The sequence below is a fragment of the Helianthus annuus genome, chromosome 4 (genome assembly GCF_002127325.2).
Source record: "Helianthus annuus cultivar XRQ/B chromosome 4, HanXRQr2.0-SUNRISE, whole genome shotgun sequence".
Classification (NCBI taxonomy): Eukaryota; Viridiplantae; Streptophyta; class Magnoliopsida; order Asterales; family Asteraceae; genus Helianthus; species Helianthus annuus.
In genome coordinates, this window is record NC_035436.2 from 204,442,804 (window position 1) to 204,456,447 (window position 13,644).

At 39.0% G+C, this 13,644-nt stretch overlaps 1 protein-coding gene across 2 annotated transcripts; it reads left to right on the forward strand.

Annotated features, from left to right (window-relative positions):
* Nucleotides 1–9,775: 9,775 nt before the first annotated feature.
* On the forward strand, nt 9,776–13,375 carry LOC110938119 (UDP-N-acetylglucosamine transferase subunit ALG13 homolog). Of its 2 annotated transcripts, XM_035988822.1 has the most exons (4): nt 9,776–10,076; nt 10,163–10,265; nt 11,547–11,747; nt 12,761–13,375. In XM_035988822.1, exons 1-4 carry the CDS (start codon nt 9,897–9,899, stop codon nt 12,805–12,807), a joined length of 531 nt encoding a protein of 176 aa, XP_035844715.1. In that variant the 5' UTR covers nt 9,776–9,896; the 3' UTR covers nt 12,808–13,375. The 2 variants fall into 2 exon arrangements, with proteins under 2 accessions (XP_035844715.1, XP_022036288.1); XM_022180596.2 differs by lacking the exon at nt 12,761–13,375 and having other exon boundaries at nt 11,547–11,896.
* The last annotated feature ends 269 nt before the right edge of the window (nt 13,376–13,644 follow it).

Consider the following 13,644-nt stretch of genomic DNA (forward strand, 5'->3'; position numbering starts at 1 on the left):
CGGCCAGCGACCTTTCGATCTGTAGCCGACATTTCTTTGTCCCTCACTCAGGATGCGGTCCGTCAAAGAGCGCTGAGGAACAAGGAAGCTGAAAAGAGAAAGCGTGAAGATGATACTTCACGGAGGTCGGGAAAGAAGCACCGTGGGAACGGTGATAACAAGAGAGGGTCAGAGTCAAGGAAGGATGGGCAACAGTCTGGTGAGAAGCCCAAGTGCAAGATCTGCAAGAGACATCACTTTGGAAAGTGTAGGCTCGATTCAAACTCGCAGACTCAGTTGAGGTCGTATGCTTGCGGGTTGTGCAAGTCCAAGGACCACAAGACTGTGGACTGCAAGAAAATAAAGTTGCAACTTGCTATAACTGCAGCGAGAAGGGGCACATTAAAAGCAATTGCCCTAAATATGCCAAGAATCCTGAAGAGGCCAAGAAGAACAATGCAAGAGTCTTCAGGATGGAGGCAAAGGAAGCAGTGCTGGATGATAACGTGATCACAGGTACTTTTATCGTAAATGATATCTTTGCAAGAGTACTTTTTGATTCAGGCGCTGATAAATCTTTCGTAGATCATAAATTTTGTAAACTGCTGAATATGCCTGTCAAAACCTTAAATGTGAATTACGAGGTAGAGCTAGCAGATGGTACCATAGAAACCGTCTCCAATGTGTTAGATGGATGTGTGATATCCATTAAGAACCACTCTTTTCCTCTATCTCTACTTCCCTTTAATTTGGCTGGTTTTGACATAGTTCTGGGTATGGACTGGTTATCTCACAACCAGGCCCAAATCGTCTTCAACAGAAAGCAAGTAGTGATAAAGACTCCGTCGGGCGAATCGCTTACCATTCGAGGAGATACCCAGCACGGATTGCCTGAGCAAGTGATTATGCTCAAGGCTTCAAAATGTCTAAAGAAGGGTTGTGTCATTTACATGGCACAGGTGATCTTTGAAGAGCCTAAACCAAAGATAGAAGACATTCCCGTCATTTCGGAATATCCAGAAGTTTTCCCTGAAGATCTACCTGGTCTGCCACCAGATCGGCAAGTGGAATTCAGGATTGATATCATCCCTGGAGCAGCTCCTATTGCTAGAGCACCATACAGGCTAGCGCCAACCGAAATGAAGGAGTTAAGGACCTAGCTGGATGAACTGCTGGCTAAAGGTTTCATCAAACCTAGTTCGTCTCCCTGGGGAGCACCTGTCCTGTTTGTTAAGAAGAAGGACGGATCGATACGTCTGTGCATCGATTATCGCGAGCTTAATAAGGTCACGATAAAGAATAGATATCCATTGCCGAGGATCGACGATTTGTTCGATCAGTTACAAGGGGCAAGTTATTTCTCGAAGATTGATTTGAGGTCAGGTTACCATCAACTGAAGGTCAGAGATGGAGACGTACATAAAACCGCATTTAGGACTCGATACGGTCACTACGAGTTCCTAGTGATGCCTTTTGGGCTTACTAATGCACCGGCTGCATTCATGGATCTCATGAATCGCGTCTGCAAGCCGTACTTAGATAAATTCGCCATCGTTTTCATCGACGACATTCTTATCTACTCGAAGAAAAAAGCTGACCACGAGAAACACCTTCGCTGTATTCTCAAACTGCTACACCATGAGAAACTCTATGCCAAATTCTCTAAGTGCGAATTCTGGCTACGAGCAGTCCAATTTCTAGGACACGTTGTCAGCAAGCGTGGTATCCAGGTGGATCCCGCTAAAGTAGAGGCTGTCATGAATTGGCAGGAGCCAAAGACGCCTACTGAGATTCGTAGTTTCCTGGGGTTAGCAGGATACTATAGGCGTTTCATTGAAAATTTTTCAAGGATTGATGCGCCCTTAACTTCCCTGACCAAGAAGAAGATAAAATTTGTTTGGGGCCCTAAGAAGAAAGAGTCCTTTGATATTCTAAAGCAAAAGCTGAGCAACGCTCCTGTGCTGACATTACCTGAAGGTACCGAGGAGTTCGTAGTTTACTGCGACGCGTCACACACTGGCATAGGATGTGTGCTCATGCAGAAAGGCAAGGTTATTGCCTATGCTTCGAGACAGTTAAAGGTGCACGAGAAGAATTACACCACCCATGACTTGGAGCTGGGTGCCGTTGTGTTCGCACTAAAACTGTGGAGGCATTACCTGTATGGTATCAAGTTTGTGATCTATTCGGATCACAAGAGCCTTCAACATCTGTTTAATCAGAAGGAGTTAAACATGAGGCAACGCCGCTGGATGGAGACCTTAAATGATTATGATTGTGAAATCAGGTATCATCCCGGCAAAGCGAATGTAGTCGCTGATGCTTTAAGTCGGAAGGAAAGGGTGAAACCCATCCGAATAAATGCTAAGAGCATTGAAGTGAAGAATAATTTGATTGAAAGGGTGTTAGCTGCATAGAGAGAAGCTGTGTTGGAAGCTAACTATCCTAAAGAGAAGCTGGGAGTAACTGAGGAGCAGTTAACTCTTAGCAAGGATGGAATTTTACGATTGAATGGGCGAATATGGGTTCCTATTTATGGAGGACTACGAGATGTTATCCTCCAAGAAGCCCATAGTTCCAAATATTCTGTCCATCCTGGAGCAGATAAAATGTATCAGGATCTAAAGGCAAATTATTGGTGGATAGGCTTGAAAAAGTCTGTAGCCGCTTTTGTAGCCAAATGCTTAACTTGTGCGCAAGTCAAGGCTGAGCATCAGAAGCCGTCTGGCTTGCTACAACAGCCTGAACTTCCTGAATGGAAGTGGGAATGTGTAACTATGGATTTTATTACCAAGTTACCCAAGACAAGGAAAGGAAATGACACAATATGGGTTATCGTTGATAGGCTGACTAAATCAGCGCATTTCTTACCCATCAAGGAGACTTATAGCTCCGACATGTTAGCCCAGTTATATGTTGATAAGATTGTAGCCTTGCATGGCATACCTGTGTCTATTATCTCCGATAGAGATACTAGATACGTCCCATTTCTGGAAAAGTTTCCAGCAATCTTTGGGCACACGTCTGAATTTTAGTACGGCTTACCATCCTCAGACAGACGGTCAGAGTGAGCGTACTATTCAAACGTTGGAAGACATGCTGCGTGCATGTGCTATCGATTTGGGAGGTAGTTGGGATAAGAACCTACCATTAATCGAATTCTCCTACAACAATAGCTACCATACCAGCATAAAGGCTGCGCCTTTCGAGGCATTATACGGTAGGAAGTGTAGATCGCCTGTTTGTTGGGCGGAAGTTGGAGATGTCCAATTGTCTGGACCAGAGATAGTTTTCGAAACGACGGACAAGATTGTCCAGATTCGAGACCGTCTCAAAGCTGCCCGAGATAGGCAGAAGAGTTACGCAGATCCAAAGCGTAAAGATTTTCACTTCGAAGTAGGTGAAAAAGTGTTACTTAAAGTATCACCCTGGAAGGGGGTGATGCGTTTCGGTAAGAAAGGCAAACTAAGCCCGAGATACATAGGACCTTTCGAGGTTAGCGAACGGGTCGGGTCCGTTGCCTATAAGCTAAACTTACCGGAGGAGCTCAATGGAATTCACAATGTGTTCCACATCTGCAATCTAAAGAAGTGCTTCGCTGATGAATCATTGGTGATCCCACACACAGATGTGCATATAGATGAGAGCTTGAAATTTGTGGAAAAACCTTTGTCGATTGAAGATCGACAGGTAAAGAAGCTTCGAAGGAAGCATGTACCTATAGTAAAGGTCAAGTGGGATGCCCGTAGAGGTCCCGAATTCACGTGGGAGGTTGAAGCCACGATGAAAGAAAAATACCCTTATTTGTTTGAGTAAATCTCGGGTCGAGATTTATTTTAAGGGGGTGAGGATGTAACACCTCGAAATTTTGTGTCCAATAATGTGTTAACACGTGTCATTAGTTTACACGTGGCATTAGATATTAAATAAAGGACTAAAGTTGACAAACCTTGAAAGTATGTAAATTCGAGGGTAATAAATGTCAACAAAAGGTAAATATACTGTATAGTAACTCTAAACGATGCTCGTACCTTCAAACGAATAAATCATGGATCGTACGGAAGCGAAACGCGGAAGAAAGTGAGAGATTACAAGCTGCAGGGGTTAACCGTGTCAACATGTTTAATTATACCTCTGAGTGACCCTTTGACGAACCCGAGGCTTTGTAACAGTAAAATACGCTCACTAGATTGTACTATATAAATTCCGCGAAGTTCCGTTTTAAAACGAGAAAGTTATGATCAAATTCGTACGAGAGGGGTTAAAAGCGTCAACAATAAAAGTTAAGGCTTTTCGGATAGTAATTAAACTAACCGGGGACTTAACAGTGCGGGTAAATGGCATGAGGCCCTTAATTGTAATTAACCGAGGGCCAAATTGCAAAGTTACCCCTTCGAAACCGAAAGGTCAGGTTAATGATTACGAAAGATTCGGTTAATCATTACAAAAGATTTAAAAATCTTTGAAAACAGGCCTCAGGCGGCCCGCCTGAGAGAAACAAGCAAGTTGAAGCGGGCCGCGAGCCACCTGTGGATACGTTTCCTGACATGAAGATCCAGGCGGCCCGCGTACCATATGGCCTAAATCTAATGCGGGCCGCGTGACAGACACAGATGCAGAAAACATGGGCAGATGCACTAATTGAGCTTGTGAACGATCATAGAGGCAATTAATGAAGCATGGGCGCCCTCTACATGACCCCTAGCATTCAGGGCCACCTGCTGATCATCCATGCTCCATTGTAGGTTGATGTGTAATGATCTAGAGGCCATTCTTTCACTATAAAAGGCATACATTGTGCATAAGTGAAAACACACCTCAAAACTTACCTTCTGATCATTCCTGGAGCTCTCAAGTTTTCTTCTAGCATCCTAATTCGTGCACCAAGCTTCTGTAAGTATGCCAACCCTTTTATGGCTTAGTTTTTGCTTAGTTTAGCCTAAAAGTCAATCCGTCGTAATTAACGATTGACTTTTCGATAAATCACGAATGGTCCAGTGGTTTATCGAATCAAAGATAGCTATACGATGGTAATCATGTGGGCATTAAACCCCAAAAAGGGCACACTCTGATTCCCACTCTAACTAGTTCAAAAATCGAGTCAAACGTGCTTAGAAAAAGTCAACAGAAATGTCATTTTGCGATTTCTTGCATAATCTGTAATATAGATGATATGTAACCTGTTTGAACACTCATAAAACATGATAATAAGTATATAAACTAGTCTAAGCATGTTTGATCCGACCATTTATTGTTTTGACCCGGTTCGGAGCCGAAAGTCGCAAAAGCTTTGACTTTTGCTTTGACTTCAGTTCTGACCCGTTAAAGTTTGATTTAGATATGCCTTAGGACTCTCTTAGGACCAGGTTACATGATGGTATAAGCCTCTGTGACTGGTTCGTTGTTTGTCCAAGTCTTTTACACATTTCCGTTAAATGCTTAAAAGTTGACCGTAACGCCCTTTTTAATTTAAAACAAGAATTTCGGACACGTGAACGAATCATAACCTTGGTTACTGATTTCTAAGCATGTCCCTACAAATTTCATATCAATCCGAGGTCCAGAATAGGAGTTATGCTAAATAGCGCAAATTGCGAAACTTTATTAATTAAATAGCGCAATTAGCATAACGCCTATCTAAACCCGGATTTCGACGCCAAACCTTTTACTCACTGATGTAATATAATATTTTGGGATTTTTAAAGATTTTTAATTATTTTTAACCTGCTCATAACCTGCGGTTATGGCAACGGTTCGGTAAATACCGAATATACCCTTTTCGGCCATAACTCGAGTTCTACAAGGTCTTTTGACCCGATTCCAGTTGCTACTGATTTTAAATAATAAATAAAGTATTTTAGAGTTTATAAACTGTTCGGGAAACTCAGATTTCCTGTAGAACTCTAAAACCTCTTTAATAATCTTTAAAAAGACCGAAACATCCCTACGGGGCAATAAATGAATTTAAACTCGTTACGGGCATTATGGAAGGTATCTTACTGATACCACAACCTCTTTAAGGCATATTAACTTAGGAAAACGGTGTAGGACTCTTACGGTTACCCGTTGCGCCTTTTGCGCGCACGGTACGACGTATGTAACTAGTTTACATAAATTAGCCGATACGAGTCAAACCATATTGTTTTGACCCCAAAATCCAGAGTATGATTATTATATCCATATAAAACAAGTCTTCAAACTTGTTGGGTCAAAATCACACTCCATTCACGGTTTTCGCCTTTCACGCGATTAAACCGTAACTATCCTTTGAAACCAACCGGTCTAAGCTACGACAAATATAAAGACCCGTTAGGATTCTAATAGGTTATTTTAAACCTTAGTTCCAGAATAGGAGACCAGTAAAAGCTATCTGTGATTTATTCAGTTAAGGATTATACTTGCAAAGGTAAATACTTTTAACTTATTTTCCGTTATACGGGCTTGGGTTACGGTATCTAAAATACCGCTTGGTCGGGCAATTGACCCCAACTCATTGGTAGTTGGGTATTATCAATGTGACCCGTTTAAAAAACTTGTTTTGTTGGCTTAACGCCTTTGGGGGCTTAATGACCATGTCCCGGATATCCTTGGCAGCATTTATGAATGGCCACGACCTTGACATCCCGGTGTAGGCGTACACCTGGCATTGTGTCTATAACTATAAAAGTGTAGCCGTTGGTTACCCGCCACGGGTTTACACTATGTGGTGTGTCTATTAAACTTTAACCCGACACGACTCGGGCGACCGAACGCATAGTAACATGTAATACTTTACAAGATTTGATTATAAATTTTCCCAAGTTATAAAGAGTTTGTGCCTTGTGCATTTAAACCAATTTTATTAAACATTTTACAAAATTGTCGGTTGAACGTATTTACCAGTGTAAACTGACGTATTTTCCCCAAAAAGACTAAATGCAGGTACTAGGCGTAATTGGCTGGGATTTCTCCTTAGCATCATTAGAAGTCTCGCAAGCTTAAGACGCCTGAAGTCTGTTGAACAATACTTTTGTTATTTTTATTGATCCCCTGTGGATTATTATTTCAACAATGGTGATACATTGATATTACACTTATCGTTGAAATATATTATCTTTATGCTTCCGCTGTGCATTCATATAATTGTGTGGTTTGACTATATTGTTGCCAACTACGTCACGGTAATCCCTACCGGGCCCACCGGTGAGACACGTGGAAAATCGGGGTGTGACATTTGGCTTCTCCACCGCTGCACGTGCTTTCAATATTCATAGATTGAGAGATATGCCATTCGGTTATTAGGTTTATGATTAGAGATTTGGGCCTGATCTGCTAAAATGAGTCTAATATAAAGAAAATCTATTAGAAAACTGGTGGTCCTAGGCCTGGGACTAGGTTCAATAGCCCATTGGGTCGGCTCTGGCCTAATGTACACCTAAGACTAACCTCAAATGTAAAAAGAAAATATGTACTCTTTTATGTTGGGAATTTTAATACCATCATCTTTGACGATGGTTTTGCTTTGGATACTACTTTTATACGGATATAAAAGAAAGAGAGTGAAACGACATGTATTCTAAACTTAGGGGTTTGATACGTGAAATTGAGTACTTGAAACGCGTTGAGAGGTTAAAACGAGTTGTATAAATCAAAGAGTGGAACTGAAAGAGCTAGCAAAGAAAAAAAGTAGAAAAAATTACTGTTGCGTGGACTAATTAGAGAGTGACATGTGAACCAATGAGAGTATACTACTCTAGATCCTTATCCTCTTTAATATAATATATAACTAATTTTTCTCATTTCTATTTTAGTCTTTTAAAATGTTGCAACAACGATCCATTGCACTACTTTAGTATTTCAGTTACTAACCCCAGATGTAAAAAAACTAAGTATTTGTCAATGGTGATAACTTTATGGAATCTTGTTTTAACTGATAAACTGCAAGCTAACATGCTGAATTGGTAAAATAAAAGAAATAATAAAAAAAGGTAGTTAAAAAGAAAACGGGTCAAACACGGATGAATATTTGCCTAAATTGTTTTACTAATGCAAAAAACCTCTTACAACGTTTTAACTTAAGAAATCATATTATTAGTGAAAAAAATATAACTTCTTATTAATATGAAACACGCTAACTGTTTATATAACACATCTAGTTTTGGACAAAGTGTCTCAGGTCCATCCGACCCGACCAATTTCAACCCATACCGGTTATTACCTTAATTCAAATGAATGAATGCTCATCATTCATCATCGGTTGAGACTATTATGTCATGCCTGCACAAAAAGCAAAACATAAGATCACGCCAATAGTTGTTGATCGAAATATAGGTGTGTGTGCGCGTGCATGGGGTGTGGATGCATGAGTGTGCTTTTTTTTTAAAAAAAATAAGATTTTTAATAATTTAATAAATTGTGTGTGTGTGTGTGTATATATATATATATATATATATTTAAGACCCTTTAGCTATCTTTCAATGATCTCGTGAAGTCCCCCTAGGTATTAGCATGTGATTCTTCCAACTCAACAATCTTCTTCATTTCTACAATTTCATCTGCACATAATAAACATATAGTATGTGTATATTTTGGAATCAATTATTTAGCCACAAAACCAAAACTACCGAAACAAATTGATAGGAACTTCATTATTTTGGCAATACCCCCGTTCATGATTACGATTTTCCAACTACCCCACTTTCATTTTATCAATAACTGGCACTTCTTTGATTACGCGGAGCTTGTTCAGTAGCGACTTTGCTGCTTCTTTCTCATGAATAATTTGATTGTGCGCCTTTTCCAATTTTCCTTGCATTTCTAGGATCACAACTTTATGATCTCTTGTCCATTTCCTTCTTCAAGATCGACATGTAAGTAACATAAAACGTTTAGAAAAATAATTTTTTATTACTATTAACATGTTAATCGTTGGACATATAAATGATGTACCATCAAATGCTTTTTAAAAGTCCAATCTCCATATTAGCTCTTCACCACGCTTCTCCAGCTTGTCTTTAGCTTCTCTAAGGGCCATGCTTCAAAAAATTTAAAACTTTTGCAGATAAATTACGAGTAGGTTACACTCCAGTAATAAAAAGAAAATATAACGCTTTACGGAAATAAGAACCTCCTCTGAAGAAGGAAGTGGCTTACGGAAGCCATGTTTTGCAAAAAGCAGAAGGAGTTGGGCAGATGGTAGTTTTTTATAATAAAATGACATTCTGGAACTAATGAGAAAGATGATAAAGAAATGTGTTTGACCAAGAAAAAGAAGAAGCCACATGGCATGAATAACATGTTAACAGAAAAAAAAGAGCAGGTAAAAAAAACTCAAAATAATTTAACTATACTGGGTAAAAAATGAAAATCATGTTAACAACAAATATAGAGTAAATAAAAAAAGCTCAAAATAATTTAGCTATGCTAGGTAAAAAGCAGATTAGATTTTTTTTACCATGACACTATTCATTGGCTAATAATAAAAATAAAAATAAAAATAAAAATAAAAATAAAAATAAAAATAAAATAAACCTAAGAGTTAATTACTGTTTTCGTCCATGTGGTTTGTCAAAAATCACTATTTCAGTCAGATAGTTTAAAAATTGTGATTCCAGTCCCTGTGGTTTCACTTTCGTAACCATTTTAGTCCCTGTGGTTTCACTTTCGTAACCATTTCAATCCATTATTCTGTTAAGTACAGGAACTAAAATGATTACGAGGTGGACTGAAATGGTTACGAAAATGAAACCACAGGGACTGAAATCACAATTTTTAAAGTAATAGACTGAAATAATGATTTTTGACAAACCAACTCTAACCCTAAACTCTTGTCTATCTCCCCTGTTCTGTTCGCTCCTCCATCTTCTAAACCTAAGAAACAAACAGCCGATTGACAGATCTTCTTTCATTCTACGATTCAGGGAGGCAGTGAACGGCAGATGGACAACGTAAATAATGATTTCGAATCCAAAAGGATTGTTTTTGTGACTGTTGGCACAACATCTTTCGATTCGCTTGTTAAAACTGTTGACTCCGACCAAGTCAAAGAAGCATTGTTAGAAAAAGGATACACTCATCTTGTCATTCAAATGGGTCGTGGATCCTACATCCCTAAAAAGGTATCTTGAATTCAATCAGTTTGCAATTATCTTTATTATCAGATAAAGTTTTCTTTTTTAGTGATTAAAGATAATGAATTATCCAGTCTAGTGGTGGTGAAGATGGATCATTGGTTGTAGACTACTTTACTTTTTCCTCGAGCATTGCAGACTATTTGAGATCAGCATCTCTAGTTATAAGCCATGCAGGTATCAACCTTATTATTAACTATGTAGTTAATATCCCGATGTATCAGTTATCGGTCCCCTGCCTAGATAGATATCGGTGGAAATGATTGGTCAGAATATCATTACCGATAATATCGGCGATATTTGACCGATATTTCACCGATTTTTCCGATATCATTACCTTTCTTCTTAGTTCTACCATTCGTCTTTCTTCTTATTGCTGCTATTAGTGTTTTAAGTCTTAATTGTTAGTTGTTACTAAGGGTGCAAACGAGCCGAGCGGCTCACGAGCTACTCGAGATCGGCTCGAGAAAAAGCTCGAAACGAGCCGAGCCTTATCGAGCTCGGGCCGAGCTTGAGCCTAAAACAAAGCTCGTTTGTTTATCGAGCCTGAGCTTGAGCCTCGCATGTGAAGCTCGTTAGGCTCGTCGAGCCTTAGTGTAAACGAACCGAGTCGAGCCGAGCTTATTTAAACTTGTTTACAAGCCGACCTCGAACCTAAAAATAAGCTTATTTAGTAAACGAGCCCGAGCCCGAGCCCGAGCTTCACTTATCGAGCTCGCGAGCCTAAAAAGTCTATTATTTATATTATTTTTATTTAATATACTAATTAATAGATAATAAACGAGCCGAGCTCGAGCTTGAGAAAATACAAACGAGCCGCGCTCGAGCTTTGAAAACAAAGCTCGAATCGAGCCGAGCTCGAGCCTGGTCGAGCTCGGGCTCGGCTCATTTGCACCCGTAGTTGTTACTGTTAAATATTAGTGTGTGAAGTCTTAACCAGTTCCTACTTGCTACTTGTTATCAATATTTGTAAAAAAATAAATAAATAATAATTTTAACGAGCCGGTTTGATTTGGCTCGAGCTGGCTCGAACATTTTACGAGCCGAGCTCGAGCATGACTTTTTAGCTTGATTAAGTAAACGAGCCGAGCTGGCTGGTTCAAGTTCGAGCGCGACCTCAACCTAGCTCGGCTCAGTTACAGCCCTACTTAAAAGTTGGGATATATTACGTGAAAACTTTGAATATAAAGAGACTGACATCAACATTTCATAATTTAGAAGTACTCATTTTATATAAATTTGTATTTTTTTTGTTGTAACTTTGTAATTTTAGAGTATTGATATGCTAAAGATAAAAAACCCAAAAACATTTCAGGGTAAACGGACCGTGTTCATGTGAAGCCACGAATCTTCTTGTTGCATGCCGGTTCATGTGTCCGAGAGGGTTCATGTCGTGTTTGGGTTTGACCCACTAAGTCACTAACACGACCTTTTTAATAATAATGATTTATTTGGCAGGTTCAGGGAGCATATTTGAGACGCTAAGGTTGGCAAAACCGTTAATAGTGGTAGTAAACGAGGACCTAATGGACAACCATCAAAGCGAGCTTGCAGAAGAACTTGCGGAAAGAAAACACTTATTTTGTGGTCGCCCTCAAACACTCTGCGAGGTCATCAAGTCGTCGCTAAATGTGGATATTATTGTTCCTTATGAACCAGGTGATGCTAATCCGGTTGCCAAATTAATCAATAAGCATCTAGGTTTTCCTGCTGATTAACTAGAAATTCAGAACCCTTTGATATGGATCAATCAATAGATATAATTATGCAACAGATATTATTTTATTAAAGCTCTCCTTTTGTTTAAAGATTTTTTTTTTTTAAGTAACTGCATGCATTTGAGAGATACAATCCAAAACTAACTTTGAGGCCTTACTTGATTAACAGTAATCTGTTATTTGTAGGTTTTTTGTATATAAAATCATATATATATTTATATATATAGGATTAGGTTCAAGAGTGAACACTACTGTAGCTTGCGAACTGAGTGAACTAATCCTGGCCATACACGTGTGTAGATTAATGGTCAGGATTTGATATTGAAATACACTAGTGTATTTTACGATTTGATGATGAGATCCTGTCCATACATGTGTGTAGATCAATGGCCAGGATTTGTTCACTCAGTTCGCAAATACACTAGTGTTCACTCTAGAACCCCACCCTATATATATATATAGAGAAAAAGTATATCATACATTACGGCTTAACGTACTTCACGTACAACAACGTGCGTGATTTGTTCTATAACATGCGTGATTAATGTTTTCAGTATGCGTGATTATTGTGTTTCAACATGCGTGATTTTGGATTTTTGAGTTATAACGTGCGTGATTTTAAAATGAACGTGCGTAATTACCTGTCGTACGTGATGTACGTTAAGCCGTAATGTACGTTAACCTTCCTCTCTCTCTCTCTCTCTATATATATATATATATATATATCTAAATCTTAAGTTTGTGGTAACAGAAACCTATGACAAGTTTTCTCGGCCGGTTTTTAATTCATAGGTAGCTGACCACTTTTATCTCTTCTATCACACTCGCTATCACAGCTGGTTTTCCTTCAAAAATGGCTGCGTTTCGTGCTTTCCAGACGCTCCAAAAAACAGTTTGGACAACCCCAACAAAAATCTTCTTTTGCTTTTTTGACCCGTTATTAACCTTTTGCAGCTCCAACAAATCTGAAAGCTGAAAAGCGAATATTGGGGGCACCTTAAACCAAAGCGAAACAAGCTGCCGAACAGTAGTCGAGAACTGGCAACTACTAAACTCATGTTCTACTGTCTCTGGTGCGTCTCTACACATGGGGCACTCGTCGGACTGCACAACTATGTTCCTCCTTTTACTACCCTTCTATCGGACCTATAATTTTCTGCCATGTTACCCAATTTAGTTTCGCCTTCTCATCACAGCCTCCCCAAAAGAAGACCCTCCTCATTTGTTTCTGTGACCGTATTGTCTCGCTCTTTCCAAAATCAAGGTGGTGGGTGTGGGATAAATGAGAATTATCGTCTCGCTCTTTCTAAAATCAAGGTGGTGGGGTGGGGAGTATTAGAAACTGGGCGAACAGTCGTGGGAAAACTACTTTGTATTTTTGTAAAGCCACATAAGGACAAACAAAGGGCTTGTAGCTTAGCGGTATTAAAGTGTGTGTAAAGGTTGCTTTTCGGTTAAGGGTCTAGTCGTATGGTGGACAAATATGGAATAGTGTACTGGCTCATGGCCATTTATTTGTTCATTTTATCCTCAATTTGTTTTATAAAATTGATCAACATTTTTTGGTTATGTTATAGTTATAAAAAGATTATAGTTGTGAAAAACAGAATCAGATTTGCATACAATCTGTATAATTTACAAAACATATCTACTTTTAAAAAAGGAAGTGCATAAACAATAATAGAATTATTATGTGAGAAAACACTGATAAATTTTATTTATAAACAAAAAAAAGGTAAAAGTGTTGGTGATATTTATGCTGTTCAAGTCAATGTTAATAATACAGTTCATGTATTTATCTGCCTAAGGATTTGTATCCTAGCGGTATCAAGGTGTAT

Coding starts and splice junctions, on each gene's coding strand:
- LOC110938119 (XM_022180596.2), top strand. CDS start 9,897: ATGGACAACGTAAATAATGATTTCGAATCCAAAAGGATTGTTTTTGTG. Junction 10,077..10,162: donor GATCCTACATCCCTAAAAAG/GTATCTTGAATT, acceptor TGAATTATCCAG/TCTAGTGGTGGTGAAGATGG. Junction 10,266..11,546: donor TCTAGTTATAAGCCATGCAG/GTATCAACCTTA, acceptor TTTATTTGGCAG/GTTCAGGGAGCATATTTGAG.